The following is a 26766-nucleotide window of genomic DNA, read 5'->3' on the forward strand; positions in this document are numbered from 1 at the left end:
GTGTTGTGAGTGGGAAAGAAGCCTGCTGGCCTTTGTTCTGGGCCAGAGAGACTTCAACCAGCCTCACTTGGGTTATATTAACACTTTCATCCCTAGACATCTTGATTAGGTAGGTCTGGAGTAGGTCCCAGGCAGTGCTGACAAACAAAATACAACTTTTGTTTTGTTTTTGGCTACACCAGGCAGTGCTCAAGGCTTACTCCTGGTTCTGTGCTCAGGGATCACTCTTGGAGCCACATGAGGCATCCTATGTGGTGCCAGGGATTAAAGTAATAGTCCATCCCATGCAAAGCAATTGACTTGAGCCCTGGTAAGGTATATCTCTGGCCACACAAAATACAATATTCTGTGGGGAGACCACACCTGATAAGCTAATCAGGGCTTACTCCTGGCTCTGTGCTCAGGGATCACCTATGGTGGGCTAGGAGGACCATCTGGGATACCAGGGGGATTGAATTTAGGGTCAGCTAAGTGCAAGACAAGAACCCTGCCTGCTGTCCTATCTCTCCGGCCCCTCACTTCCAATTTTTAAAAAAGTTTTATCTTAAGAAATTTATTTAGGGGCCGGGCGGTGGCACTAAAGGTAAGGTGCCTGCCTTGCCTGCGCTAGCCTTGGACGGACCGTGGTTCGATCCCCCGGCGTCCCATATGGTCCCCCAAGCCAGGAGTGACTTCTGAGCGCATAGCCAGGAGTAACCCCTGAGCGTCAACGGGTGTGGCCCAAAAACCAAAAAAAAAAAAAAAATTATTTAGGGGCCTGGAGAGATAGCACAGCGGTGTTTGCCTTGCAAGTAGCCGATCCAGGACCAAAGGTGGTTGGTTTGAATCCTGGTGTCCCATATGGTCCCCTGTGCCTGCCAGGAGCTATTTCTTAGCAGACAGCCAGAAGTAACCCCTGAGCAACACTGGGTGTGGCCCAAAAACCAAAAAAAAAAAAAAAAATTATTTAGGGGCCGGAGAGATAACATGGAGGTAAGGCGTTTGCCTTTCATGCAGAAGGTCATCGGTTCGAATCCCGGCGTCCCAAATGGTCCTCCGTGCTTGCCAGGAGCAATTTCTGAGCATGGAGCCAGGAGTAACCCCTGAGCACTGCTGGGTGAGACCCATAAAAAAACAAAAACAAAAAAATTTTATTTAGAGAAATTTGGAGGAAGAGAAAGAGAGATAAATGTGTTCAAGAGAAAACACGGGTTTCTTTGGCACAGAAAAAAGCTGAGAATACACATCTTAGGTTGAAAAATGGGCCAATCTCCAGGATGGAGAATGAATTTCCAAAATACACTTCAAGGGGTTGCAGAGATAGTATGGCAAGAAAAGTGCTTGCCTTGCACACGGTCGACCTGGGTTCGATCCCTGCCTTTCCATATGATTCCTTGAATACCACTAGGAGTGACTTCTGAGCACAGTCAGGAGTAAACCCTGAGCATCACTGGGTATTTCCAAAATTAAAAAAAAGAAAGAGAGGAAAATCTATTTAACCCAGTTAAATTTAATTTTTGATAAACAATGAATTTTTGAGCATATGTCCCAAATATAAAATTCATAAAATTCAAATTTAATTGAGCTGTGCATCTTGTCTTTTTTTATTTGCCAAATCTGCTAACCCTACCTGCTTCTAACAAGTCTCCAACTGATCCCGCCAGCTTTGGCTTAAATCCCCTGAATCCTCCCTGATTTGAAATTGGGGATCTGACTCCTGTCTTCTTAGCACCTTCACATTCTCCACCTTCTATTGTTGCTAATAACACGCATTAGGGGCCATCACACCGTATGCTGGCTCTTTCGGAATCTGTGATCCTTAGACACACACACACACACACACACACACACACTCACACACACACACACACTATATCCACGTACTATATCTCTTCTAAATTATATTCTCCCACTTCATTCCCAAATGTTAGTTTGGTGTCCACCTTGGAGATGGAGCATCAAACACTACCTGTTTCTTTTCTCTTGGGAAGAGACTTGATAGTGAGAGTTCAGTGCTAAGGGGGTACTTCTGGTGGAGCTGGGGGGACTATGCATAGCCCCAACTTAGCCTCCAAAATGCAAAACTGCACTTCAGCCCATTGACCTGTCTCTCTACCTTTTTTGTTTTGGGGGAGAGACATTTTTTTTGGTTTGGGGGGAGATGTTTGGTGTTCAGGGCTCTGTGCTCAGATCATTGCTGTTAGTGCTCAGAAGACCATATGAGGTACCTGGGATCCAACCCTGGTCTGCTGCATGCATGCTAAATGCCTTCCCCAAGGTATTATCACTCCAACCCAACCCCCTTCTTTTTTGTTTTGCTTTTGGGCCACACCTGGCAGCACTCAGAAGTTACTACTGGCTTTGCACTCAGAAATCACTCCTGGCAGGCTCGAGGTACCATATAGGTTGCTGGGGATTGAATCCAGGTCTGTTCCGGGTCAGCTGTGTACAAGTGCCTTACCACTGTGCTATCACTCCAGCCCCTTTTATTTTGAGAGGGCCACACATCTGACAGACTCAGGGTTTAGTCCTGGCTCTGCACTTAGAAATTGCTCCTGGAACAATAGCACAGCAGGGAGGGCATTCACCTTACACACAGCTGACCCAAGTTCAATCCCAGCATCCCACATGGTGCCCCAGCATTGCCAGATGCAAGACTAACTCCTGAGCACAGATCCAAGACTAACTCCTGAGCACCACCAAGTGTAGCCCCAAGCCCTCCAAAAGAGAGAGATTACTCCTAATGGGGCTTGAGAGGACCCTATGAGGTACCAAGGGAAGAAAACCAGATCAAACTCATGCAAAGCCAGAGCCCTCCCCACTAAACTCTCATCCTGTCTCCTCCAGCTACCTTTTTACCTCCTTAGAGTCCTTCCAGCTTGTCCATCTGTTGCATCTTTTTAGATTCTGAGTTCCGGAGATTCTTGGAGGAAGCTCATTAACAGAGCATCAAAATTCCCTGCAGCAAAGTGTGTGGAGTCCGACTTGGGTAGACTAGAGATTCTGGGCTGCTCTAAACACATTCTGTGTAGTGGCTCTGGGGGCCCAGAGATACTTTGCTTGCGAGAGGCCCGAATTCCATCCCGGCACCTCTGGACATGACTGTCTTGTACCCCGTGCAGTCCCGACTTTCAGGCTTGCCTTCCCCAGGGAGACACTGGGAAAGTGATAGGGTCTTGGACCAAGGTCAGGCCATGCACAACCACAGCTCTAGTATCTGCTTCATGTCTCACTCTCAAGCCCCAAGGCTTGCTCCAGAAATGAATGGCACAGGCATCAAGGACTCCTGAAGGTTGCACCAGGCCCCCACAATTCAATAACTACTCATTCTTGGGGGGGGGGGGAGTCTTCTCATATGCCTCTTCTCATACTATAGAAATGATCCCTGAAAGTATAGTCTTAGTCTGCCTCTTCTCTAGCAGTTCACAGTCATCCCTTGAACAGTCTGCCTCAGTTTCCCCCTCCCTCTCTTCCGGGGATGCTGGCACAATGCCATCTCCCCTTGGCATCTTCATGCACCTCTTCCTTTTTTTTTTTTTTTTGGTCACACCGGCAGCGCTCAGGGGTTCCTCCTGGCTCTATGCTCATAAATCGCTCCTGGCAGACTCGGGGGACCATATGGGATGCCAGGATTCAAACCATCTTCCTTCTGCATGCAAGGCAAACGCTTTACCTCCATGTTATCTCTCCGGCCCTGCCTTCTTCTTTCTTGATGGCTCCTGAGAGGCCTTAGTAGCTAAGCAAGACTTCCCTGTGTATCTGTAGAGTGGAGGGTGTCCAATCAGCCCCTACTTCAAATCTGAATCCAGAGATGCTGAGCCAGATTCTAGGCTTGGCTGAAGATGGTGGGGGCAGGGAATCTGCATCAGAGAAGACAAGGCAGCTCCCCACAGTCTGAGGCTCTGGGGAGTAGGTATCATAGATTAGAATCTAGAATGGGGGGGTCAGATGCCAACAGCCTTCTGCAGTCCAGCGGCTGAAGTGGGGAGGACCAGAGACCATGATGTATCCCTTGGTAGGAAGGAAGACTTCATGGAGTAGATGACATTGGACAGAGGCTTGAAGGAGGAGATGAACATTCTCCTAGGTGGAAAAGAGTAAAGGGAAGCAGAGAGTCAACACAGAAGAGTAATAAAAGAGAGGTCACAGGGCACTGAGTGATGCAGGAATAAATGTCCAAGGCCAGGGATGTTCGTAAGCCAAAAAAGGAGGTACAAGCAGGAGATGAAGTTGCAAAAGAAAATTGAGACAATCTTGTGTCCTGGAAAAACAAGAGAATCTGGAGCCCAGGAAGTCCAGGTTCAATCCCTGGCAGTGCACAGTTCCCCAAGCACTGAGCTGGAAGCAGGCTGAGTCATAAAATAAAACCAGAAACACATAAGGGGAGAAGGGGCGGGGATCTCCTCTGCTAGGAGCACTTTTCTGGGGGTCAAGAGCCAAACCACCAGGCCTCTGGGAGCCCGAGGGAACAAGGCAAGCAGGGATGCATCTGGACATCTCTCCACCTACGAGTGACTGAGGACAAGAGGAGAAGAGTAGAGAAAGGCAGGGGTGGGCTCTGCAAAGGTAGGGCCAGCCCCCTATAATCCCTTAGTGGTTGTGGAGTGGACACAGTCTGACTCGCTTCTGAGGAGGCTGCAGAAAGCAGCACTGAGGCCTATCGCTGAGAGTCCAGATGGAGTTAGTGACAGCAACTTGGGAGCAAGAAGGCAACTCTCCTGAGGATGGGTGCTGCAATGCCTGCTCAAGAGCCCCAGAAATGAAGGGGTCCTGCACAAGCCATACACCACGGCCAGAGCAGGGAGCAGAACTCCAGAGCTTGGATAGGTTGTGAGTGGGGAAGCCTTGAAGGAGTTGGGGTGCAGGGAGAAGCTGGCTGGGCAGGTGAGAGAGAGGCAGAAAGTCCTGCTTGGTCTGCAGGCCCAGGAGTGGCTCTTCCTGGGCCTTAGCAGGAGGGTCAGACAGACAATCACTCTGTCTGCTCCAGTATCCTCAGCAACCCTTCTCTCTTTCCCTGCCTTCTATTTCTGTAGCACTGAGCACCCCTGCAACCCATAACTCCCAGGCGGGGTGGGGGGGTGGGGGGGGTGCTTGTTGCCTGGAAGGTCTCACCAGGACGTCCAGACATGCCCAGTCCCTCCCCATCCTTCATACCCCCCTCCTGGGGAAGGAGCCTTCCTGTTGCCTAGCAACCAGCAGAGCCTGGGAGAAAGGAAATGGAAATAGCTCAGGAGGTGCCTCCCCTCCAAGAGAAGGTCCTTGGGGTGTGTCTGTATGTGTGTGTGTGTGCGCACACGTGCTCTTCTCTGGGGGGTACACGTGTGTCCAGACACGTGTCTGCACATGCTTTATTCTGGTGGGTGTGATTGCTGCAAGTGTGTGTGTGTGTGTGTGTGTGTGTGTGTGTGTGTGTGTGTGTGTACTCGGGCTCTCCATGCCCTGCTGACTCTCACCCCAGCCCACCTGCTGGGCTCCGTGGTGGGGGAAAGCTCCTGTTAGCATCACTTTGGCCTTATCCTGAGTAGCTGTTTCTGGCAGAGGAGGGGACACTGCCCTGGACCATGTCAACTCCCTCGGGCTTATCCCCAGGACTTTGGCTTTGAGAACGCTAGACCACTCCAGATCCAAACGGAGCTGCCCCCTCCCTCCCTGGACAGACCCCTGAGCACAGACAGAGCTGCCCAGAGTCTGGGGGTTTGAGAGGGAGAAGGAGGCTTAAAGGGAGCCCAAATTTAAAAAAATGACCACATTTTTCTAGGCAATTCCTCCCCCGCCCCCCAATTGTCTCCTAAGCTTTGCAAGCAGCTGCCAGCCAGACGCAGGCAGGGTCAGTTCTGCAGAGGAAGGCCTGGAGATTCTCTCAGGGCCCCTCTCGTGCCCTGGGCATCTTTCAGAAGGGGAACCCCAGAGTCTTAATCCCCCAGCTCAGGCCCTGAGGTGTGACCCGAAGGTGCCATCCTGTGGTCTCCCCTCTTGCCAAGCCATGTGGGGGAAGAGGATTAGAGTCGGGAGAGGGCCTTTAAATCTGCAGGATTAAGCCCGGAGAGGAGAGAGAGGAGAGAGGAGCTATAGCAGGTGGCCGGGGACTGACCCTCTCGCCTCCCCGGTGTTTGCGCCTTTCCTGCAGGGACAGCGGAGGCCAGCGACTGAGTCCCGCGCCAGCTGCCATGTCCTCCACCGTGAACAACGGCGCCCCCAGCATGCCATCCCCGCCCGACGCCGAGAACGGCTTCCCGCAGCCGGGCGTCTCCTCGGGGGCCTGGCCACGCGCGGAGGAGGAGATGCGCGCCGCGGAGCCGGGCCTGGTGAAGCGCGCGCACCGCGAAATCCTGGACCACGAGCGCAAGCGGCGCGTGGAGCTCAAGTGCATGGAGCTGCAGGAGATGATGGAGGAGCAGGGGTGAGGAGCGGGGTCGCAGTGGGCGGGGCTCTGTTGGGTGGGCGTGGTCAGGGCGTGGTTTGTGTTGTGGGCGGGGCTCCGTTGAATAAAGTGGCTCGGGCGGGGCAGGATTCTTTTTGGTCACGCCCATATTGTGGGCGTGGTTTAGGATGGGCGGAGCTTTGGCTAGTGGTAGGGTTATGTTAGGGGCAGTCAGTGCCATATGATTTTGGTGCATAGGGATGATCCCTTCCAGAATTGTGTTCTAATTAGGTGAGAAGTTCTGTCTTTTTTTTTTTTTGAGGGGGGGGGGTTGTAGGAGCCTCACCCAGCAATGCTCAGGGATTGCTCCTGGCTCTGCACTCAGAAATTACTGCTGGCGGGGCCCGGAGAGATAGCATGGACGTAGGGTGTTTGCCTTGCATGCAGGTCATTGGTTCGAATCCCTGCATCCTGTACGGTCTCCCAAGCCTGCGAGGAGCGATTTCTGAGCATAGAGCCAGGAGGAAACCCCTGAGCGCTGCCGGGTGGGACCCAAAAACCAAAAACAAAAAAATTACTGCTGGCAGGCTCAGGGATGCTGGGAATGCTGGGAATCAAACCCAGGTCAGCCGCGTGCAAGGCAAAACACCCTACCCTCTGTGCTATCTGGCCCCAGAGAGTTCAATCTTAACCTGTAGGAATGGAACCCTTCAAACCCAACTGAACTTTTGCTCTTTTTTGTTGTTGTTCTGTCAATGTCCTGTCTTCCAACACATGCTCTTTAATAGGCTCTGAACACGGATCAGATTCACACAATCAAGGAGACCTTCTAGAAACATCCAGTCCAGGGGCCAGAGAGATAGTACAACGGATAGGGTGCTTGTCTTAAATTCAATCCTTGGCACTCAATATGTTCCCCTGTGCAATGATCCCTGAGTGCAGAGTCAAGTATAAACCCTGAGTACAGATAGGTGTGGTCCAAAACAAACCACACACACACACACACACACACACACACACACACGCACACACACACACACACACACACACACCAGGAAGCTAGTATAATTGTTAAAACTCTTGCTTTGCATATGGCTGACTCACATTCGGTTGCATCTCCTATGATTTCCCAGGCATTGGTAAGAGTAATTCCTGAGTGCAGAGCCAGGAATGACCCCTGAGCACTGCCAAGTATGACCAAAAAAAGAGAGAGATGCAAACAAACAAAAATGAAGGGAGAGAAAGTCACGTATGATAACTCAACACCTCAGTTTTCCTTTCAGTGAAATGGGACGATCTTATCTTCAACCAAGCAATGCTGCCCCAAAACAGAAAGCACTTCCTGAGGTTTAGCTCAAGGACCCCACAGTTACATGCTAAACAGAGACATGCAAGTGGGCACAAGTGGGCCCCAGAGCCAGACAGGAGCCTCTGTACCACACGCTCTACCTATTTCTTTTTTTTTTTGTTTGTTTTCTTGTTTTTTTTTTTTTGTTTTTGGGTCACACCCGGCGGTGCTCAGGGGTTACTCCTGGCTGTCTGCTCAGAAATAGCTCCTGGCAGGCAGGGGGGACCATATGGGACACTGGGATTCGAATCAACCACCTTTGGTCCTGGATCGGCTGTTTGCAAGGCAAACGCCGCTGTGCTATCTCTCCGGGCCCGCTCTCCCTATTTCTATGGGCATGAGGCTGAACATTGAGTCCACCACAAAGCAGATCAGAACTACATCTTGGTTGCAACCAGAAGGACTCCGGGCCCAGAGAGATAGCACATCGGCGTTTGCCTTGCAAGCAGCCGATCCCAATGGTGGTTGGTTCGAATCCCGGTGTCCCATATGGTCCCCCGTGCCTGCCATGAGCTATTTCTGAGCAGACAGCTAGGAGTGACCCCTGAGCACCGCCGGGTGTGACCAAACCAAACCAAACCAAACAAAACAAAGCAACCAGAAGGACTGACTGCAGGGAAGAGAGATCCAGAGAGAGGACTGGCTTTTTTGTTTGTTCGATTTTGGGCTACACCCAGCAGTGTTCATAGGTTAGTCCTGGCTCTGCACTCAGAAATCACTCCTGGCAGGCTGGGGATGGAGCCCTATTGGATGCTAGGGATCAAACCTAGTTCGACCACATGCAAGCCAAATGTCTTCCTCACTGTGCTATCTATCGCTCCAGTCCCTAAAGAGACTTTCTTCTTAATGAAATAAATAAGTTTACTTTCTAATGGTTTTTCTAACAGTTCTAAGGAGAGGACCCATGGGGCCAGAGAGATAGCACAAAATTAAGGCATTTGCCTTGCATGCAGCGGATCCAGGACGGACAGTGGTTTTAATCTCGGCATCCCATATGGTCCCCTGAGCCTGCCTGGAGCCATTTCTCAGCGTAGAGCCAGGAGTAACCTCTGAGCGCTGACGGGTGTGACTCAAAAAAGAAAAGAAAGAAAAAAAGAAGTTATTCTTGTGCTCAGAAGTCATTCCTGGCAGGTTTGGGGGACATTTTTGGGGGGGGGGTTTGGGTCACACCCATTGATGCTCAGGGGTTACTCCTGGCTATGCACTCAGAAATCACTCCTGGCTTGGTGAACCATTTGGAACATCAGGGGATCAAACCACGGTCCGTTCTAGGTTAGCACGTGCAAGGCAAATGCCCTACCTCTCGCGCCACCATTCTGGCCCTGAATACAGTCAGAATTCAGTAAATTATTTTTTGCTCAGGACGCTGGGGGATCGAATCAAGGTCCATCCTAGATCAGCCATGTGCAAGGCAAATGCCCTACCACTGTGCCATCGCCCCGGCCCTGTTGGGGGACACTATTGGATACTGGGAATTAAAACCAGGTCTGCCTCATGCATGCAAGGCAAACACCCTCCCTGCTGTGCTATCTCTCCTGCTCCTGTTTTTCTTTTCATATTTGTCTTTGGAGGGGGGCCACATCTGGTGGTGCTTTAGGGTTTTGCTTTTGCTCAGGGGTCAATCCTGATGGACCTTGGGGGACAATATATGGTGCCAGGTATGGAACCAAGGTTGGCTGGATGCAAAGCAACACCTGCACTATCCCTGTTCTTCATGACAAGTGTGGGTGCCAAGACTTACTCTGAGCTGGAGCCACATGGGGCTTGAGCCTGTGGATAGCAAATCATCCACTCTGTGCCTCTGCACACCTCAACTTTCCAGGCTCCCCAGTGGCAGCCAAGACCTACTCCCCACCTGCCCATCCATGGGGCTTGCTCAGAAAACCTTGCAGTCAGGTCATCTGAGAGTGAGACTGAAGCAGGCTCCCTGACTGGCTACTAGGCAGGGCCACCCATGGAAAGGAAGGTGTGCAAAGGCCTAGGGACACCCCCCACCCTCAGTGAGTGACAGGGTCCCAGTGGAGAAGGTGGCTAGGGGCTGCAGCCTCCAGCAGACAGAAGAAAGGAGCTTCCAGCTAGCAAAGAGAATCTTCGAACTTCAGGGGTTGAGAAATGAGACCCCAGGCAAAAAGAGGAGACAAAGAGAGGGAATGTTCCTTTTGCTGAGAGCACCCCAGGACTTTAATTAAACCTGCACATCCTTAGAGTGCAGGGAATGTAGGCAGGCGACAGGCTGGGGCCAGATGGAGCCAAGACAGAGTATTGTTCTGGGAAAGTGCTTTCTTCTTATCATCATTTCCGGGAATCTCGAGCCCCCCCCAGCCCCAACCCCACCATTCCCATCCCTGTCCCCCGGCCTTACCCCCACCACCCCTCACTATACACTTTGTCAGGTTGGCACCTCCAGGAAGCAGTTCCTGAGCATCCCTCAGTTTCAGTGGAGTCCCCCTTCACTCACTTTACTTAGCCCCTTCCCCCCAAACCTGACAGATCAGGTCACCCCTAGATTTCCCTCTCTCAATGATGTATTGTGGGGACACAGCCCCCTGAAACACCAATCCAGGCTTCCAGCCCTTCTGTGACCTCAGACACACCAGTCCTTCCACCCACAACTCAACCCCATCTTCTGATGGGCCAGAGGTACGGTGGGGGGAGCTCTGGTGTTCTCCATCTAGATCATTAATATCCATTTCTGAAACGCGGCTCCATTCAAGTTTATTTACCAGGTACTCAGGCATTTGACAAATATTCCTGCAAGTCCCGGAACGTGTGCGTTTCTTGGTCACAATTGCTCTCCTGCTGGTGATGGATGATGCTAATTCCCGCTCTATTGATGCAGCACTGGGAGGCGCCTTCCCCTTCCAGGATACCTCCTCCAGCTCATGCTGCGTGGAGGGGCTGCCTGCTGGGTCTCCCCTCAACTCCCAACCTCCAACCACCTCACAGACCCCACGCCAGGACTCACCCCCCCTCTTCTGATTCCTCATCTTCCAGACAAACTCACCCCCACAGGGCCAAGAGCCAATTTGATTCTGCTTGTTTGTTTGGGGGCCACACAGGATGATGCACAGGGGTTACTCCTGGCTGTGCACTCAGGGATTATTCCTGGTGGTGTTCAGGGGACACCGAGGATGGAACCGCAGGTCAGCTAGTACAAGGAAAAACTCCCTCCCCGTAGTACTACTGCTCCAGTCCCAAGATCCAATTTGAGCTCTTGGAAGGAAACCTGAGTCTAGGTGGGGCCAGCAGAATGAGGCAACCCAAGCCCAGAGGGCTTCCAGGAGGTCCCACAAGGAGCAATTCTTCTGTCCAGGCCTTCCCTTATGGTGGTGGTAGATCCTGTGGGCTGGTATGTAATGTACACAAAATCCTTTCCTTCCGGAGAGTAGGGGGTTGAGTCCCCATCTCCTAGCAGAGCCAGTGATGCCAAGCAGGCAGGGCCTACCCCCTCATGCCCCCTCAGAGCCCCCCTTCCAGAATGAAGGTAACGGGGGCCCAAGAGACCTCGAAGGGCTTGGCACGGGGCCAACCTCAGTTCCATCCGCAGCTCCACACAGGAGGCCCTGAGCATTGCTGGGTGGGGAGTGGGATGGACTCTGAACCAAAGCATAAATAAATAATAAAATAATTTAATTTAAAAACAAACTCAAACAAATGCAGCCTCCAAACCCTGCTGTCCACAGCCAGCCAGGGGCGAGAAAGGGGTAAGAGGGGTGGTGACCACGGGGTCTGCACTGCCCACACACCCACACACATGTGGTCCTGCTCTTCAGGGGCCCATCAGATTTCCCCACTGCCATCAGGGAACCCCCAGTCCTTGCCCCAGGAGAGTTCCTGTAATGGCCAGTGCAAGAACCACCTGAGGTTCTCCAGGGAGCGCAGGTTGCTGTGGAAACAGAAGTTTTGGCACCTGACCCGGGGGTTGGGGCTCAGGGGACCCCTCCCCAGCCGTCTCTGCGCCCTGGGGCTCAGCCACACTCATCACCTCGGGCCAAACCCTCAAGTTCACTTGGATGTGCTCCTTTGCTTTTGAAAATAATTTTCCAGAGGCACAGAAAGAGCAGAACCACCGGAGGGCGCCTGCCTCAAGCACTGTCAACCTAGAATTGGATCCTGACACCATGTATGATGCCCTGAACATTGCCAGGAGTGATCCCTGATCGAAGAGCAAGCCCTGAGTACCACTGAGTGTCACACACACACACACACACACACGCGCACACACACACACACACACACACACACACACTTGTGCACACATGCAAGAAAAAGAGTTTAGAGGCCGGAGAGATAGCACAGAGGTAGGGCGGTTTGCCTTGCACATGGCAGACCCAGGATGAACTCAGGTTCAATTCTGGCATACCATATGGTCCCTCAAACCTGCCAGGAGGGATTTCTGAGCACAGAGCCAGGAATAACCCCTGAGCACCACCAGGTGTGACCCTCCCAATAAAAAAAATAACAACAACAAACACACACATACACAAAGAAAAAGAGTTTATAGTAAAAGGCCATGTCTCCTCTGTGCCTAGATTTCCTTGGCCTTGATCTTGTGACAGGGGGTAATTTGAAGACCCCTCCACCCCCAGTCTGTGGGAGGATCAGGTGTCCTTGAGACCTACAGCTCCTCCAGGAAATACCTCCTAGTGATAGTAGTTAGCCTGTGGGAAGGAGGGAGGGAGGGCTGCCTGGAGTAGGAGGAGAAGAGCAAAGAGAAAAAGGGACCACCTTTGGGGGGCTGCTCTCCCACTGGGAACCACTCTCCTTTGGGTGCACATCTAGCTGGCTGGCTGGGTATAAAACAGAGGAACCTTGAACTTTGCCAGCTCCAGCCCCTTGCTCCCTACTGGGACCAAAGGCAAGGTCATTGCACTTAGTAAATAACTCAGGGTACTAGCTGGGGGAGAGCCAGAGCCAAGAACCTTGTCCCCTGCTTACAGGTACTCTGAGGAGGAAACTCGGCAGAAGGTGGGGACCTTCCGACATATGCTGATGGAGAAGGAGGGGATGCTCAGTCGGGACGACCGGCCTGGGGGCCACATGTGAGTCTGGGGGCAAAGGGGTGCTGTGGGCCTGGGTATGGGGGAGACGAGGGCACATTCCATTTATGGGAAGATCCCACCTGGCTCAAAACACATAGTGGGGGCCCTCGGGCTCTGATCATCCCCTATTACATACCCCAATTGTGACCCCAAAAGCTGTGGCTTTCAAAAGCTATGACCCTCCCACGTCCTCGTGTCTGCTTGGCTGTAGACCTGGCTCTTCCGGGCATGTGCCCCTGAGTGTCCCCCACTTCAGGAACCCCTTTTAGCTTCCAAGTTGCTGCTCTGTGTTTTTTCCTGTGACTCAACCCACAGTTTCTGCCCTCTCCCACACTCCTGTGCTTTTCCCAGAATGTGGTACCCCAACATTCTCTCATGTTCTCCCCTGAGACACTCAGTCAGCCGGAATTCACCTGGGAGAGCCTAGAGTCTATGCTCCAAAGTTTTTCTGAACCTTCATCTGATGGATGAATGAATGAAGGAAGGATGGATGAATGATGGATGGATGGATAAATGAGTTAATGAATGAATGAATGATGCATGCATGCATTTAACTGGGGCATGCAGGGAAATAAGCCACAGAGATGTTGCAGGGTCTCCCTTATCAGACGTTTCTAGAGGGTCCATCTTTTTTTTTTTTTCATGTCGAAGGGTCATGTGCCGACGTCATAACAAGGTTGAAGGGAGGCACATATCACACAGGTGTGTGAAAACCTGATCATCATGCTTATCAACCGGAAAAGGATCCTGGAGGGTCCATCTTAATGTAACCCTGAGTTATGATGAGGCTGTGAGGGGAAAGGGAGGTGGCTCTGAGGTTGGGGGAGGCCTTCGGGTGGGAGAAGCAATAACAATGCTCCCCTGGAGATAAAACCGGACCTGGGAAATTTAGAACCATGCTCCCACCAAACAAGAAGACACTGTGAGGGTGAAGGATGGAGTGTGGAGACTGAGGTGGGCCAGTCTGGGCTCTGGGTACCAGCAGACAGTCTCCCTCGTCCCCGTGCCCAGTCGGGTTCCTGCTCTAGAGTGAGGGTGGGTCTGACTGAGCAGGGTCCAGGGCTCCCTCTAGAATATTCACCCCAGGAGGACTCAGTCTGAAACACTTCTTTGTTTTTGTTTTGAACCACACCTGGCAGAAGTTACTCCTGACTCTGCACTCAGGAATCACTCCTGGCGGGCTCAGGAGGACCCTTTGAGATGCCAGAAATCAAACCCACATCAGCCACATTCAAGGCAAGCATCCTCCCTGCTGTATTATCTCTCTGGCTCTACTTATCTTGCTTTTTGCTGCATCTCCAGCCCTGGTGGGTTTATAGTCATCCAAGCTGGGATCTCTGAGCCTCAAACCCAGCTGGTGGCCTAGATGCTTCCAAGGCCTGGAGGAGCTGTTTGTGGTGCTGAACCAAAGGGAGGTGCATCTGTGCTTCCTGAAGACTGAGTTGCTGCAATTCCCACCTGTCAGGGTGTGGGGAGTGTGCGAACCCCAGCATCAGAGTGACCCTCATTATATCCCAAATCTGCGACAAGGGCAAGGCCCGAACTTCTTGATTTATGGATGGAGATGAAAGCAGGGTTGCTCATCTCCAAGGAGCGCTGAGGACATTCGAGAAACCATGAACCAAAGTGAGAGAATCGAGGATGCTTTTCCCACTGAGGACCCAGTATGACAACCATCCACAGTGGGCGGCTCTAGTCACGTGAGCCACACGCCATGGCCAGGTGCCTGGTCAACTGCAGGAACCTACATCTCACAGTTCTGAGGGCAGCATGGCTGGGTTCTGCCCACATTTTCCAATGGGTGGCAGATGGCCACCTTCTGTGTCCTCATATAGCATGAAGAGTTCTGCCATATTTCACTGCCTAACCGTCACCACCACATAAGTAAAACTGGCACAAAAATTCTTTTTGTTTTTTAGGCATACCCAGCGGTACTCAGGGGTTACTCCTCGTTCTGTGCTCAGGAATCACTCTTGGCAGTGCTTGGGGGACTGCATGGGATGCCAAGAAAATGCCCTATTCTAGACCCTGGCATAAAAAATTTTAAAGCTTTATAGGGGCCAGAGAAATAGTACAGTTGATAGATTGCGTGCATTGCATGAGAATGATGCAGTTTTGATTCCCAGCACCCTATATAAAATAGGATCTTGGGAGACAGCGCTATAGTCTGAGCACAGGATTTGCATGTGAGAGGTCTAGGTTCATTTCCTGACATGACATGGCCCCACAAGAACCCCTAGGAATGGGGCCGGAGCAATAGTACAGTGAGAAGGGCATTTGCCTTCCATAGACAATGCAGGTTCGATCCCATAAGGTCCCTCTGAATACCACCAGGAGTAATTCCTGAGTGCAGAGCCAGGAGTAACCCCTGAGCACAAGCTGTGACCCAAAAAACAAAACAAAACAAAAAAGAACCCCTAGGAATGGCCCCTGACCACAGAGTTAGGAGGTTAGGAGTAGCACTTGACCATTGCCCTAAAATCTCCCCTATTTTTTTTGGGGGGTCACACCTGACAGTGCTCAGGGGTTACTCCTGGCTCTAGGCTCAGAAATTGCCCCTGGCAGGCACAGGGGACCATATGGGATACCCGGATTTGAACCACCATTCTTCTGCATTAAAGGCAAACACCTTACCTCCATGCTATCTCTCCGACAACCTCTCTCCCTTATTTTAAAAAAAGTTTTATACAATGAGGGCCAAATTAATAGTATATCTGGTAAGGTGACTGTCTTTGCATATGGATGTCCTAGTTTCAGTCCTTAGCACTCCATATGTTCCCTCAAGCCCCATCAAGAGATATCCCTGAGCATAGAACTTGGAGTGATCTCTTAGTAATGCCAGGTGTGCCCTCCAAAAAACAGTTTTACACTTTAGGAAATAATTTTTTATAGCAGGAGTGATAGTAAAGTGGGTAGGATGCTTGCCTTCGGCCCCGTCTTGAGTGGAGCTGACCTGGGTTCAATCTCCAGTACCCCATTATGGTCCCCTGAGCCTTCCAGGAGTGATACCTGAGTGCAGAGTCAGGAGTAACCCCATAGCATGACTGGGTATTTCCCAAAAGCAAACAAACAAAATCTTTGGGATAACTTTTCAGCAAAGACAATAAGTAGTTCTCTCATTCAAGTACTAACCAGGCCTGCCACTGCTTAGATTAGGAGATCAGGTGAGTTCACAGCGGTGTGGCCATAGACAATAATCAATTGTGTGTGTGTGTGTGTGTGTGTGTGTGTGTGTGTGTGTGTGTGTGCGTGCGTGTATGTTTGGCCTGATGATGCTCAGGAGTTTGTCCTGGCTCTGCACTCAGGAATCACTTCTGGTAGGTTTGGGGAGAAGGAAGTTATATGGGATGCCTGGGTTGGCCTCATGCAAGGCAAACACCTTACCTGCTGTACTATGGCTCCAGCCCCACCTGTGATCTGATCCCATTCAATATGGGGCCACAGTAAAAGGGTTCTACCATACTGGCCTAGCCTCCCCCAAAAGCCCCACCTCTTGTGGAGGCTACAGAAGCCCTGCCTCCCAAAGTACACTCAGGCCAACACAGTGCTCAGGGTGGTTGGAAATGAGCACTGTTCCTTTGGCCTTGACTGACCCCACCCACTCTGTCTGGCTGCAGCCTTTGCCAAATTCGGGGTACTGGTGGGAGCTGTTGAGGCCCCTCTAACCACCCAACAGTCTCTGGCTGGTACCTTTAGTCTTTCAACTCCCCACCCCATCAGTTTTGGGTATTTTATGGAGAAAGCCAAGGACCCTTTCCGGTAAGAGCCATTGCCTTTTGCCTTTGGAAATGATGCCCAGGAAGTGGGGGACACATTGGGTATACTGTGGGGGTACTGTGAGTGGGGCTCTGGAGGCTAGGACACTCTCAAGGCAGATCGATGGCTCCCCTCTTGGAGAAGAGGCCCAGAGAGAGGATAGCAGGTCACTGCAACATGGGGACAGTGCACGAGGGATCACTGATGGTCATAGCCTGCAGAAGTCCCGCATCTTTAGGGACGGACCCCCTTAGGGGCCAAGAGCTGAGTGTCCCTATTATCTGCAGCGTGGCCGACACCCCGCGGCTCACCGAGGGCCCTGAGCCAGGGTTTGAGTACGCCCTGGATGAGGATGACGCTGATGGCCCGCTGGATTGTGACTGCCCGGCCTCCTGTGAGCGTGGCTCCCGTGGCTACAGGTTAGGCTGCTGGCTGGGGTGGGGGAAACCTCAGTGCTGCAGGTGGGACCCCTGGACACCTTTCCCTCAACACTCCATCTTCCTCCAGGACCAAGCATTGGTCCAGCAGCTCCGCATCGCCCCGTCCCAAGAAAAAGAAGAAGAAAAAAAGCCGCCGCCGTAGGAGCCGGTGAGGAGGGATGGGGCAGGAGGGGCCACATTGAGTTTTTCCCTTCACTGAGCCCTCCAGTGCAGATTGAGGGGCTTGCAGACCTCCTCCTCTGACCCACAGAGACCACTGACACCCCCTCCCATTGTCTGTCTGTCCTTTCTCCCTGCTACAGCAAAAAGAGGAGATTGGAGCCAGAGCACAGGTTAGTGAGGGAGGAGGGGGGTGGACAGAGAGAGTGTGAGTGAGCCTGTCTGGGGGTCTGCCCCACTCCCACCCCTCCTCAGTGCATGTCCCTTTGTCTGCAGCTGTGGGACCCCTTCCCCCCTGCGCAAGAAGAGGAAGAGTGTGAAGAAGCATCGGAGAGACAGGTATCCCCCTCCCTGAGCTACATGAGAAAACACCCTCTTCAAGCTGCCCCAGATGGGCTCTAAAGAACCTTCTGTAATCCACAGGTCTGATTCTGGGTCCCGGAGGAAGAGAAAGCACAGGTGAGCAGCCAGTAGGGGAGTATGCCCAACCCCCGCCTGCTCTAGCTCAGGACTGTACCTTTGCCTGCCCCATGGATAGGGGGCCCCAAGGACTCCCAGAGAGTACCCATAGGGCCCGATCTATGGATGTGTCTGGTGATGAGAGCACAGCAGAAGGAGGACCCCAAATTTGCAGGAGTTAGGAAAGGACGTGCATAGTTTCAGGAAGTCACAGGGCAGCCCCTATAATGCCCGACTACCAAATGGGGTCTCTACCCTCCCTTCTTGGAACTCTGAGCAGGGCAGTGACCCCTGGCTCATGGACTGGGGGACAGATCGCCCCCTACAACCCTTCTTATTAAACAATGTGGGTTTCTAGTGCCCCCTAGCGGTCACCATCGGTAGACATGGCCCCTCCAGCTCCAGAAGCAGCAGGAGGTGAGGGGCCAGATGGGGAGACCCTGGCCCAGCAGACAACCACAGATCCCAGACCCGCCCCTTTGCTCCCCTGAGAAGCACATTCACTGCCCCTCTGTGTTTTGTATTTGGGACCACACCTAATGGGGGCCTCAGGGCTGACTTCCAACTCTGTTCATTCTTGTGGTGCTTGGAGGATTCTGCTGTGCTGGTTACTAAACCCAGAGCTTCCTTTACCCCCATAATATTTATTGCTCAAGCCCCACATTCACTGTCTCTTGGCATAATCTGATAACAATAAGACCCAGAAGCACACTGCTGGAACCCCAAAGGTGTTCGGGGTGGGGAAATCACCAGAGACCTAGAGGTGGGGGTGAGGCCTCAGAAGCCTACTAGAAGTCTTCAGTCCTTTTGTCAAAGGCAGAGGAGTTGTACTAGGGAGCTGACCCTGGAACTGACCCCCAGGAGCTGATGGGATAAATGGAAGAGGACCCCAATAAGACACCCAAAAGCAGGAAGATCTTGCTCAAGGGAAAGGATTTCTCTTTTAAAACCACATTTGGGGGCCCGGAGAGATAGCACAGCGGTGTTTGCCTTGCAAGCAGCCGATCCAGGACCAAAGGTGGTTGGTTCGAATCCCGGTGTCCCATATGGTCCCCCGTGCCTGCCAGGAGCTATTTCTGAGCAGACAGCCAGGAGTAACCCTTGAGCACCGCCGGGTGTGGCCCAAAAACCAAAAAAACCAAAAAAAACAAAAACAAAAACAAAAAACCACATTTGGGGGTCCCAGAGCTGGGACACACCTGAGAGGGGAAGCAGGAGATTTGGGCCTCCTTCTGAGGGACCTTCGGTACACAGTGAGATATATACCTCATGGAATCCCCTAAGGCACCCCATGGGGGTCTTTCCTAAGACATTCCAAGGCACCTCCAGAGGGAGCAGGGTGCTAAGCTGGAGATGAGCCAGGATTTACCAAAAGATGCACTGGGCTTAGGGTAGGGCACCAACCCTGGGGTGGGGGTTACAAGAGAGAAACCCCATGTCAGAGCCATGCCAGGCTCAGGCCCAGCCACGCCGTCCCCCACGCCATTGCTTTCCACAGATCTCGAAGCCCCAAGAGCAAAAGGAAAGAGAAGAACAAAGAGAGGAAGAGGTGAGTCCCTCCCAGCTCTGTCCAGTGAACTCTCTAGAACCTCAGAAATCACAGCCCCCAGGCCTTGCTCAGAAATTACAGTGAGCAGGGCCGGGAGAGATAGCACAGCGGCATTTGCCTTGCAAGCAGCCGATCCAGGACCAAAGCTGGTTGGTTCGAATCCCGGTGTCCCATATGGTCCCCCGTGCCTGCCAGGAGCTATTTCTGAGCAGATAGCCAGGAGTAACCCTTGAGCACCGCCGGATGTGGCCCAAAAACCAAAAAAAAAAAAAACAAAAACAAACAACAACAACAAAAAAAAAAAAACAGAAATTACAGTGAGCACTGGCTAAGTCAGAGCCAGGGTCCAGCAGTCTCCTCCTTTAGCATTCTTTCAGCTTGTCCTTATCATCCCCCGTGTTCCCAGCTGATGCCACAGCTGAGTGGGTCGATTGAGACAGGAGGCCGGGGTGCTTTTCGAAGAGCCGGGGGCATCAGCAGTGCCTTTTTTGGGAGGAGGGAATGGGTGGCCTCCTAAATAGAACCCAGGGTGCCCCAGTCCCTGAATGACACTCAGTCATAAAGGCTCTGGCCTGTCTTTGCAGAGTTGGGACCTGGGACCAACAGGGCTGCCTGGGGGTGCCAGGGATCCAACTTGTGATCTTGCGCTTGCTGGGCATGTACCCCAACCCTGAACTAGCCCCCCACCAGCGGGCCCCTCCGTGTCCTGTCTTGGAGCCTGCAGCAGAGGGTTAGGCAGACTGAGACACCCACTCCCCCAACCCCCAGGCCTCACGCGGACTCCCCATGCCCGCGGGCCCGTGGACACAGCAGTGGCAGCTCCGACAGTGTGGCCGCCTCCTCCCAATACAGCGACTCCAGGTCACCCAGAAGGTAGGTCCGGCCCTGGGGCCCCTGAGTGGGGGGGTGTCAGGCACGGGCGGATCAAACGCACCCCCGGGAACAGGCATAGGGTGGGTGCGCGCCCGACCCACTTGGCCCCTGGGCGCAGAGGGCGCGTCCCACGCCGGCTCCCCGCCTGTCCCCTGCTCCCCTCCCTTGCAGGCTGAGCCCCAAGCACCGAGACGACGGGCGGAAGACGGGCAGCCAGCGGTCCAGCGGGAGCCGGTCGCCTTCCCCGTCGGGGGGCAGCGGATGGGGGTCGCCGCAGCAGAACGGCGGCGGCGGGCGGCCACGGAGCGGAGCGCGCGGGGGTCGCCCGGGCTCGGCGCTCAGCCCGCCCGATGTACGTACGCTTGGCTGCGCCTTGGGGCTGGGGCGGCCTCCCCACACCCCCACACCCCGCCCAAGGCGGCCCCCACAGCTTGGTGGCTGCGCCCCGCAGTGCGGGAGGAGTGGAGGGGGCACCTGCAGGCTTGTAGGCCTTAGAGGATGCGGGGGTGGGGGGCCAGGAGCAGCTCACCCCCGACCCCTCCCCAGCAGGGAGATGATGGGGGGGACGACAGGGTGGGGGGGTACCTGCAAGTTGGGGGGGAGTCAGGAAGAGGATTTCAAAGAGAGGGTCTCTACCTCCACCCCGTCACTTTGATCCTGAGCCAAGCCCCCCCTCACCTTTTCTCCCTCTCTGAGCCCCTCGCTCATCCCCCCTCACCCTTCTCTAGCCCCCCGCCTCTCTTAGGCTCTCCCCCTTTTCTCAAGACACTGCTCCTTTGTCCTCGTTCATGCTGAGTGCACTTAAATTGAGGGGGGCACTTTCTGTAGCCCTTCCTTCCTTCCTAAGACACCCACCAAGCAGCCAAAATTCCCTCAGATTCCTTAAAACTTCCCTCCCTCGGGCCCCCGGAATGATAGCACAGCAGAGAGGGCATACGCAGCTGACCAGGTTCCATCCCCGACATCATCTCATATGGTCCCCTGAGCCTGCCAGGAGTGATTCCCTGAGCACAAAGCCAGGAGTAACCCCTGAGCACGCTGAGTGTGGCCTAAAACACCCAAACAAAGAAGCAAACAAAAGAAAACTTGCCCTCCTACTCTGGGAGGGGGGCTCACAGTAGTGAAGGAGAATTGGTAGCTGAGCAGTCCAGGGTTGGGGAGGGGGTCCCCACATTCTTGAAGCGAGGGTTCCAGAGGAGGTGCTCAGTTTCCTATGGTTTCCAAATCTTCCCTTTACTACTTTACTCTTTGCTCCTTACCAATGGCTCTTGGTTAAATGAGTGAAGACGAGGCCTCTCCAGGGCCTCGTGCAGCCATGCTGTGAGGGTCACAGAGCTGTGTCCCCCCAACCCAGTTCTGGGAGAGACACATAGAAATCACTGAGGGAGCCAGAATGGGGGAGCCCCCAGGACACAGGGACCCCACAACACTTCTCCCAGGTGCTGCCCACCCTCCCTTGAGTTGGGGCTTGAAGGAGGCCCCCTTTCTACTTCTGCCCCCCCCCAGGGCCCTGGAGGCCAGAGCATATGCAGATAAAGTGCATTTGACCCACCCAGTTCCAGGTGAATCCAGGAGTGTGCAGTGGGGGTGGGGGGAGAATGCCTACACTCCAGCCTGGGGGACCCCATGTGTTCTCCTCCCTTCTGGGCTCCAGAAACTCCGGGGTCTCTTCCCTGATCCTGGCCCTGACCATGGGGTTCATTTGGTGCTTCTTGGGGTCCAGGGGTCCCAACTTGGCCCTTCACCAAACCAACGTGGGGGAAATGAATGGGGATTGGGGGGTGTTCTTGGATGCTGCTTTACAGAAAGAACAAAAGCGAGAGAGTTTGGAGGACGCGCTCACAGTTTTAATCCCGTCTATGTTTTTGTTTGTTTTTAGCTTCCCACTTGAAACGTGGTAATATTGGGGCTCCTCGTCTCCTTTAGCCCGAGGGAAGAGGGTGGGGAAATATTGCGGTTTTGTTTGTGTTTCTTTTTTCCCCTTTGTTATTTCTTTTTTAATTTTCCCTCTTTCCTGGTGTACAGAAATGCAAACTCTTTGGGTATTTCTTTCTCTTTTTCTCTCTTTCTCTTTCTCTCTATCTCTCCCTCTCTCTGCCCTGCTGTTCTGGAATTTGCTTTTGTGCGTGTTACTGTGGGAAATCTATCGTGGAGATGGTTTGGAATTTCAAGTGAACATTCATCATATACATTTCTTTAGACTTGTTTTCACCCTTTGCCATAAGAATTTAAAAGGGAAGATAACTCTCGAAATAGGGGTCCCACACCCCTAACTCCTCCTAAATCAGCAGCAGCTGGCTCCCTGCTCCCCTAGGGCCTTTCTAGATGGGGGCAAAGAGCCTCATTCCAGCCTCCCAGTAGACTCTTATTTATAACCTGTGTGTCCAGAACCTTCCAAGCCTGTGCTGAGGTGAGAGTAGGAATCCTCCGAGCTGAACTCAATAGTGAGAACCTCAAAGCCAGCCAGCTAAGAGAAACTTCCAGAAACTTCTATTAGGCAAGAGAAACTTCTAGAAACTTCTCTCAAGCAAGAGAATTTCCCATCCTAGTCCTGAGACTGGAACCTCCCAGCACATGACTTTGTTGGCTCATCCCAGACTAGGACCCCGATGAGATTTTTGGGTTCTGCTTTCAGAAGAAACCTGCAGCCCAGAGAGGTCACACAGTGTTTAGAAGGTAGAGCTAGAGGAGAAGGGGTCCCAGGAAAGGCACATTCAAAGGAGGAGGCAGGTGGCAGTGTGCCATGGTTATCTCAGTGCCTGAATCCCCCCTTGCACCCCTACAATTCCTTCCACCTGCCCAGAAATTTCCTCTCTCCCAACTGCTTGAACTGAGACCAGGGTCTGGGTCTTCCTTGAGTTATTCAAAGCCTCTTTTTCTGTTTGGGTCTTAGGCTGCACCTGGTAGTGCTCAGGTCTTATTCCTGGCTTTGTGTTCAGAGTTCATTCCTGGTGAGGCTCCAGGGATCATGCAGGGGATCAAACCAGGGTCTGCCACATGCAAGGCAAAAGCCTACCCCACTGCACTATTTCTGTCCCAACATGCCTATCTGCTCCCTGCCCCAGCCACTCTGGACCCCCAATGCCCTAATTCCTACCAAACAGGGAGCTAAGTAGCTAAGCTCACTGGGTCAGTGGAGACTTAAGGGGGTCTGATGAGCCCGGGGAGTTGACCCACCAAGAAGGAGAATCACAGGGCACAAACCAGTCCCACCCCCTTGGGTTCTGGGCAATACAAGGTGCTGGCCAGCTGCCTTGCTTGGAGAAGGGAGCAGGAGGATGTGGAATTAAAGCCCTCCATTTTATCTGGTCTGTCCCAGCACAAATGGATCACCTAGGCTGTGATGGCTAACCTTTTTGAGCCCTAGTGCCCAAACTGCTGCACAATGCCGGGTCCTCCCAATGGCCAGTCTGGACCTGTTGCCAGGTGAGCTGCAAAGCAGACACTGGCACACTCGCCTCCCACCAGGCCGCATATCTTAATTTCGGATCTTCCTGAGTGCCAGCTGCAAGGCCTTCGCATGCCACTGCTGGCACGCATACCATAGATTCGCCATTGAGGATAGGGTGTCCCCAGAAGAGGTGTCCCTGGCACTTCTCAGCATCATCAGAAAACATCAGTGACCACTATGTTGAGGAAGGCAAAAAGAACGGGTGCCCTGGCTTTGTTCCTCAGGATAAAGTCAGAAGGCAAGAGGGATGAATGTGGCAAAAATGAAGTCAGGGGCCAGAGCAATGGTACAGTGAGGATGGTGTTTTCCTTGCACACTGCTGACCTGGGTTCGATCCCTAGAATCCAATATGGTTCCCAAGTACCACAAGGAGTAATTCCTGAGCACTGCCAGGTATGGCTCCAAAACAAAATAAAACAGGGGGCCCGGAGAGATAGCACAGAAGTAGGGCATTTGCCTTGCAAACGGCTGACCCAGCACAGACTTGGGTTCGATTCCCAGCATCACATATGTTCCCCCGAGCCTGCCAGGAGCGATTTCTAAGTGCAGAGCTAGGAGCGCCCCTGAGCGCCGCTGTGTGTGGCCCATAAACAAAAAAGTAAAAAATAAAAATAAAACAAAACAAGGGGCTGGCGAGGTGGCACTAGAGGTAAGGTGTCTGCCTTGCGAGCGCTAGCCAAGGAAGGACTGCTGTTCGATCCCCTGGCGTCCCATATGGTCCCCCCAAGCCAGGGGCAATTTCTGAGTGCTTAGCCAGGAGTAACTCCTGAGCACCAAACGGGTGTGGCCCGAAAAAACCAAAAATAATAATAATAATAAAACAAAACAAAACAAAACAAAAAAATAAAGTCAGGAGTGTGTGACAGGTGTCCAAGAGACCCTGAGTTCGACACCAGAGATAATTTTCTCCCCTCAATTATTAAAGCCAGGGCCCAGAGAAATAGCACAGCAGTGTTTGCCTTGCAAGCAGCCGATCCAGGACCAAAGGTGGTTGGTTTGAATCCCGGTGTCCCATATGGTCCCTGTGCCTGCCAGGAGCTATTTCTGAGCAGACAGCCAGGAGTAACCCCTGAGCACCGCAGGGTGTGGCCCAAAAACCACAAAAAAAAAAAAAAAAAACATTAAAGCCAGGGGACAGAAGGGTGGGCAGTGGGCTTGGATCAAGCCCCCCAGTGGACCCAAGTTGCCTTCCCTTTTAAATGCACGACCCCTCCACCCTTTCCTTCCTCCCTCACTGGTCTTGTCTAAAAGGCTTTGCTAGTTCCTGTCTTAGCCCGCCTGTCTCTCTTCTCACCTCTGGGTCTTCCCAATTCTCTGTTATCTCTCCTGGTCTCTCTGACTCTCTCCACATCTCTGCTGTCTTCCTCTCCATCTCTCCACCCATCCCATGGTACTGCTTCCATTGGCTGCTTCCCGCATGTCCTCGGAGGAGGGATTCTGTGTGGCAAGAGCTCAGGAAAGCTGCTACTGGAGCCTTTTGGGGTTTAAGAACAAAGGGAAGAGAGGGTACTGGGATAGAGACAAGGCTGGCCTGGTGGCCCCAAGCCCTGTCTGAGGGGGTGCACAACTCAGAACCCAGGTCTGCATTAGAGTTGAGGCCCCCTTCTGCATTCCCGATGCGGAGACCCTTCTTTTCTTTTTTATTATTGCATTCCTGTCCCTGACCACTGAGAAGGTAGGTATCCCAGCTCCGCTGTGCTTGCTGGCGCCCATCTCAGACAAGCCCCACCTCTCTGCTTGGTTTGAATGTGGTTATTTCTTTCTCTCTCTATCTCTTTCTCTCTCTCCCTCCCTCTTTCTAGATCTCTCTCTTGCTCTGGTTGGTTTATCTCCCTGCCCTTTTCTCTCTCACTTTCTCATTTGTAACTTGCATTTCCTACAAAGCTGTGTCTCCCGGTGTGTCCTTGTTTGGTTCTGGATCTCCCCACCCCCATCCTCGAATTTTCTGGTTCATCCTTCCCACCTGCCCTGCTCCCTCTGCTCCCCACTCTTTCTCAGCGTGTTGTCTGAATGCATTTCTGTGTGTGGTTTAGCTCTCTGAGAGTTTGTGTTCACCTCTGATGTGTCTCTTTGATTTCTGTTGTCTGGAGTAGTTGCTGAGTCCCAGTGCCCTCCCCCCTGCCAGCCCCCCTCCAGGGTTCCATGAGGGCTGTGTGCAGTGGGGGAGTGGGGGGCAATTTGCTGGCTGAGGTCAGCCTCTAGGAAGGGCTTTGTCCTACCTCTGGACTCCCCACATTCTGACTGACCCCCAGAGCCTCATTTTTGGTACATAAATGGGGTGCTGAGCTTGCCAGAAATCAACATGGCCTTGGAAGGTGTGTCCACAAACTCTGGGGCACAATCTGGGGAATAGAGGGATCTCTCAGCAAACTCATCCCCTACCAGGAATCCTACCTAAACCAGACAGGGAGCTCCATCCTCTGCCATTAGCCTTCCACCTTCCAAACTTAAGAGCAAGTGAGCCCCAACTGCAGAATGATCCCCCATGATGGGGTCCAGCAGCAGGTCTAGATTTATCTGGCCACACTGAGGGTCCTAGGCAGGGAGAAGAGATGGGACCCCATCTCTGCCCACCCTCAGCTTGTGAACCACCTCCTCTCCTTGTGAACCCCTCAGGATCAAACCTGGGAACTTCACTTACCCTGAACCTTATTCTCCTGGGGGGAGGTGGAAGAAGGACAAAGAAGGAAGTTGTTTGGGGGAAGGAGGAAGTGCTGATGGTCTGATGGCACTGTCGAAGCCTGATGGAGGCAGGAAGCCAGCAGAGGAACTCTGAGTTGTCAGGTTAGAGGGGTAGCAGGTAGAGTTCAGCTCCTCCTCCAGAACTCTGGCTTCACAGACATGCACTAGCCCTTTATTCTCAGGCCCCAGCATGGCCTGGCCTCATCTGGACTGATGGGAGGAAGAGACTGAATGATGGAGCAGAACATACCTGGCTGGATCCTCCACCTTGTCCCTTCCTGGAGGTTTTCCTGGAGTCAGCAGCCCTTGAGTTAAGAGCTGAGAAGCACAGGCATTAGCAGGCTGTGAGGCAAAGGGAAGAGGGAAACAGGTAGGGCACCACAACAAGCTCTGAAGGAGACACCTGGAGGCCCCCATCCCAGTAACTGGACTTGGGTATTCCTCAGTTCTGGGAGGAATGAGCTAGAAGGGGAAGTTCAGCCCTGAGGACCTAGAGGTCCCTACCAGGACTTGCTCCACCTACAGGACTCTGCCACCCTTCTTGCAGCCCCTGCCTCCCAGTGTTTGTCACCTTAAGGACATCCCTGGTGCTCAGGCTTCCCTGCACTGCCCTAGTGTCTTCCAGGGACTCTGTGATTCCTTCCTACCCTAAAAGGAAGGAAGGGAG

The 26766-nt window shown here is 52.8% G+C and overlaps 1 protein-coding gene, 1 non-coding gene and 1 pseudogene across 2 annotated transcripts in view; 1 reads left to right on the forward strand and 2 right to left on the reverse strand.

Annotated features, from left to right (window-relative positions):
• Positions 1-26766, forward strand: part of SRRM3 (serine/arginine repetitive matrix 3) — a 51474-nt gene that overhangs the window by 14417 nt on the left and 10291 nt on the right. Inside the window, exons 2-11 of the mRNA XM_049787899.1 lie at positions 6107-6379; positions 12629-12730; positions 16774-16905; positions 16994-17074; positions 17229-17258; positions 17362-17424; positions 17509-17544; positions 19043-19093; positions 19862-19966; positions 20138-20318. Of these exons, the coding sequence (XP_049643856.1) occupies positions 6147-6379; positions 12629-12730; positions 16774-16905; positions 16994-17074; positions 17229-17258; positions 17362-17424; positions 17509-17544; positions 19043-19093; positions 19862-19966; positions 20138-20318 (1014 nt within the window). The 5' untranslated portion in view covers positions 6107-6146. The remainder of the gene's footprint in view (positions 1-6106; positions 6380-12628; positions 12731-16773; positions 16906-16993; positions 17075-17228; positions 17259-17361; positions 17425-17508; positions 17545-19042; positions 19094-19861; positions 19967-20137; positions 20319-26766) is intronic.
• Positions 3283-3380, reverse strand: LOC126031520 (uncharacterized; annotated as a pseudogene).
• LOC126031452 (small nucleolar RNA U13) lies at positions 13374-13476 on the reverse strand. Its single transcript, XR_007503326.1, has one exon. It is a non-coding gene; the product is annotated as a small nucleolar RNA U13 (small nucleolar RNA).

Source organism: Suncus etruscus, chromosome 15, assembly GCF_024139225.1.
Source record: "Suncus etruscus isolate mSunEtr1 chromosome 15, mSunEtr1.pri.cur, whole genome shotgun sequence".
In the NCBI taxonomy this organism is placed as follows: Eukaryota; Metazoa; Chordata; class Mammalia; order Eulipotyphla; family Soricidae; genus Suncus; species Suncus etruscus.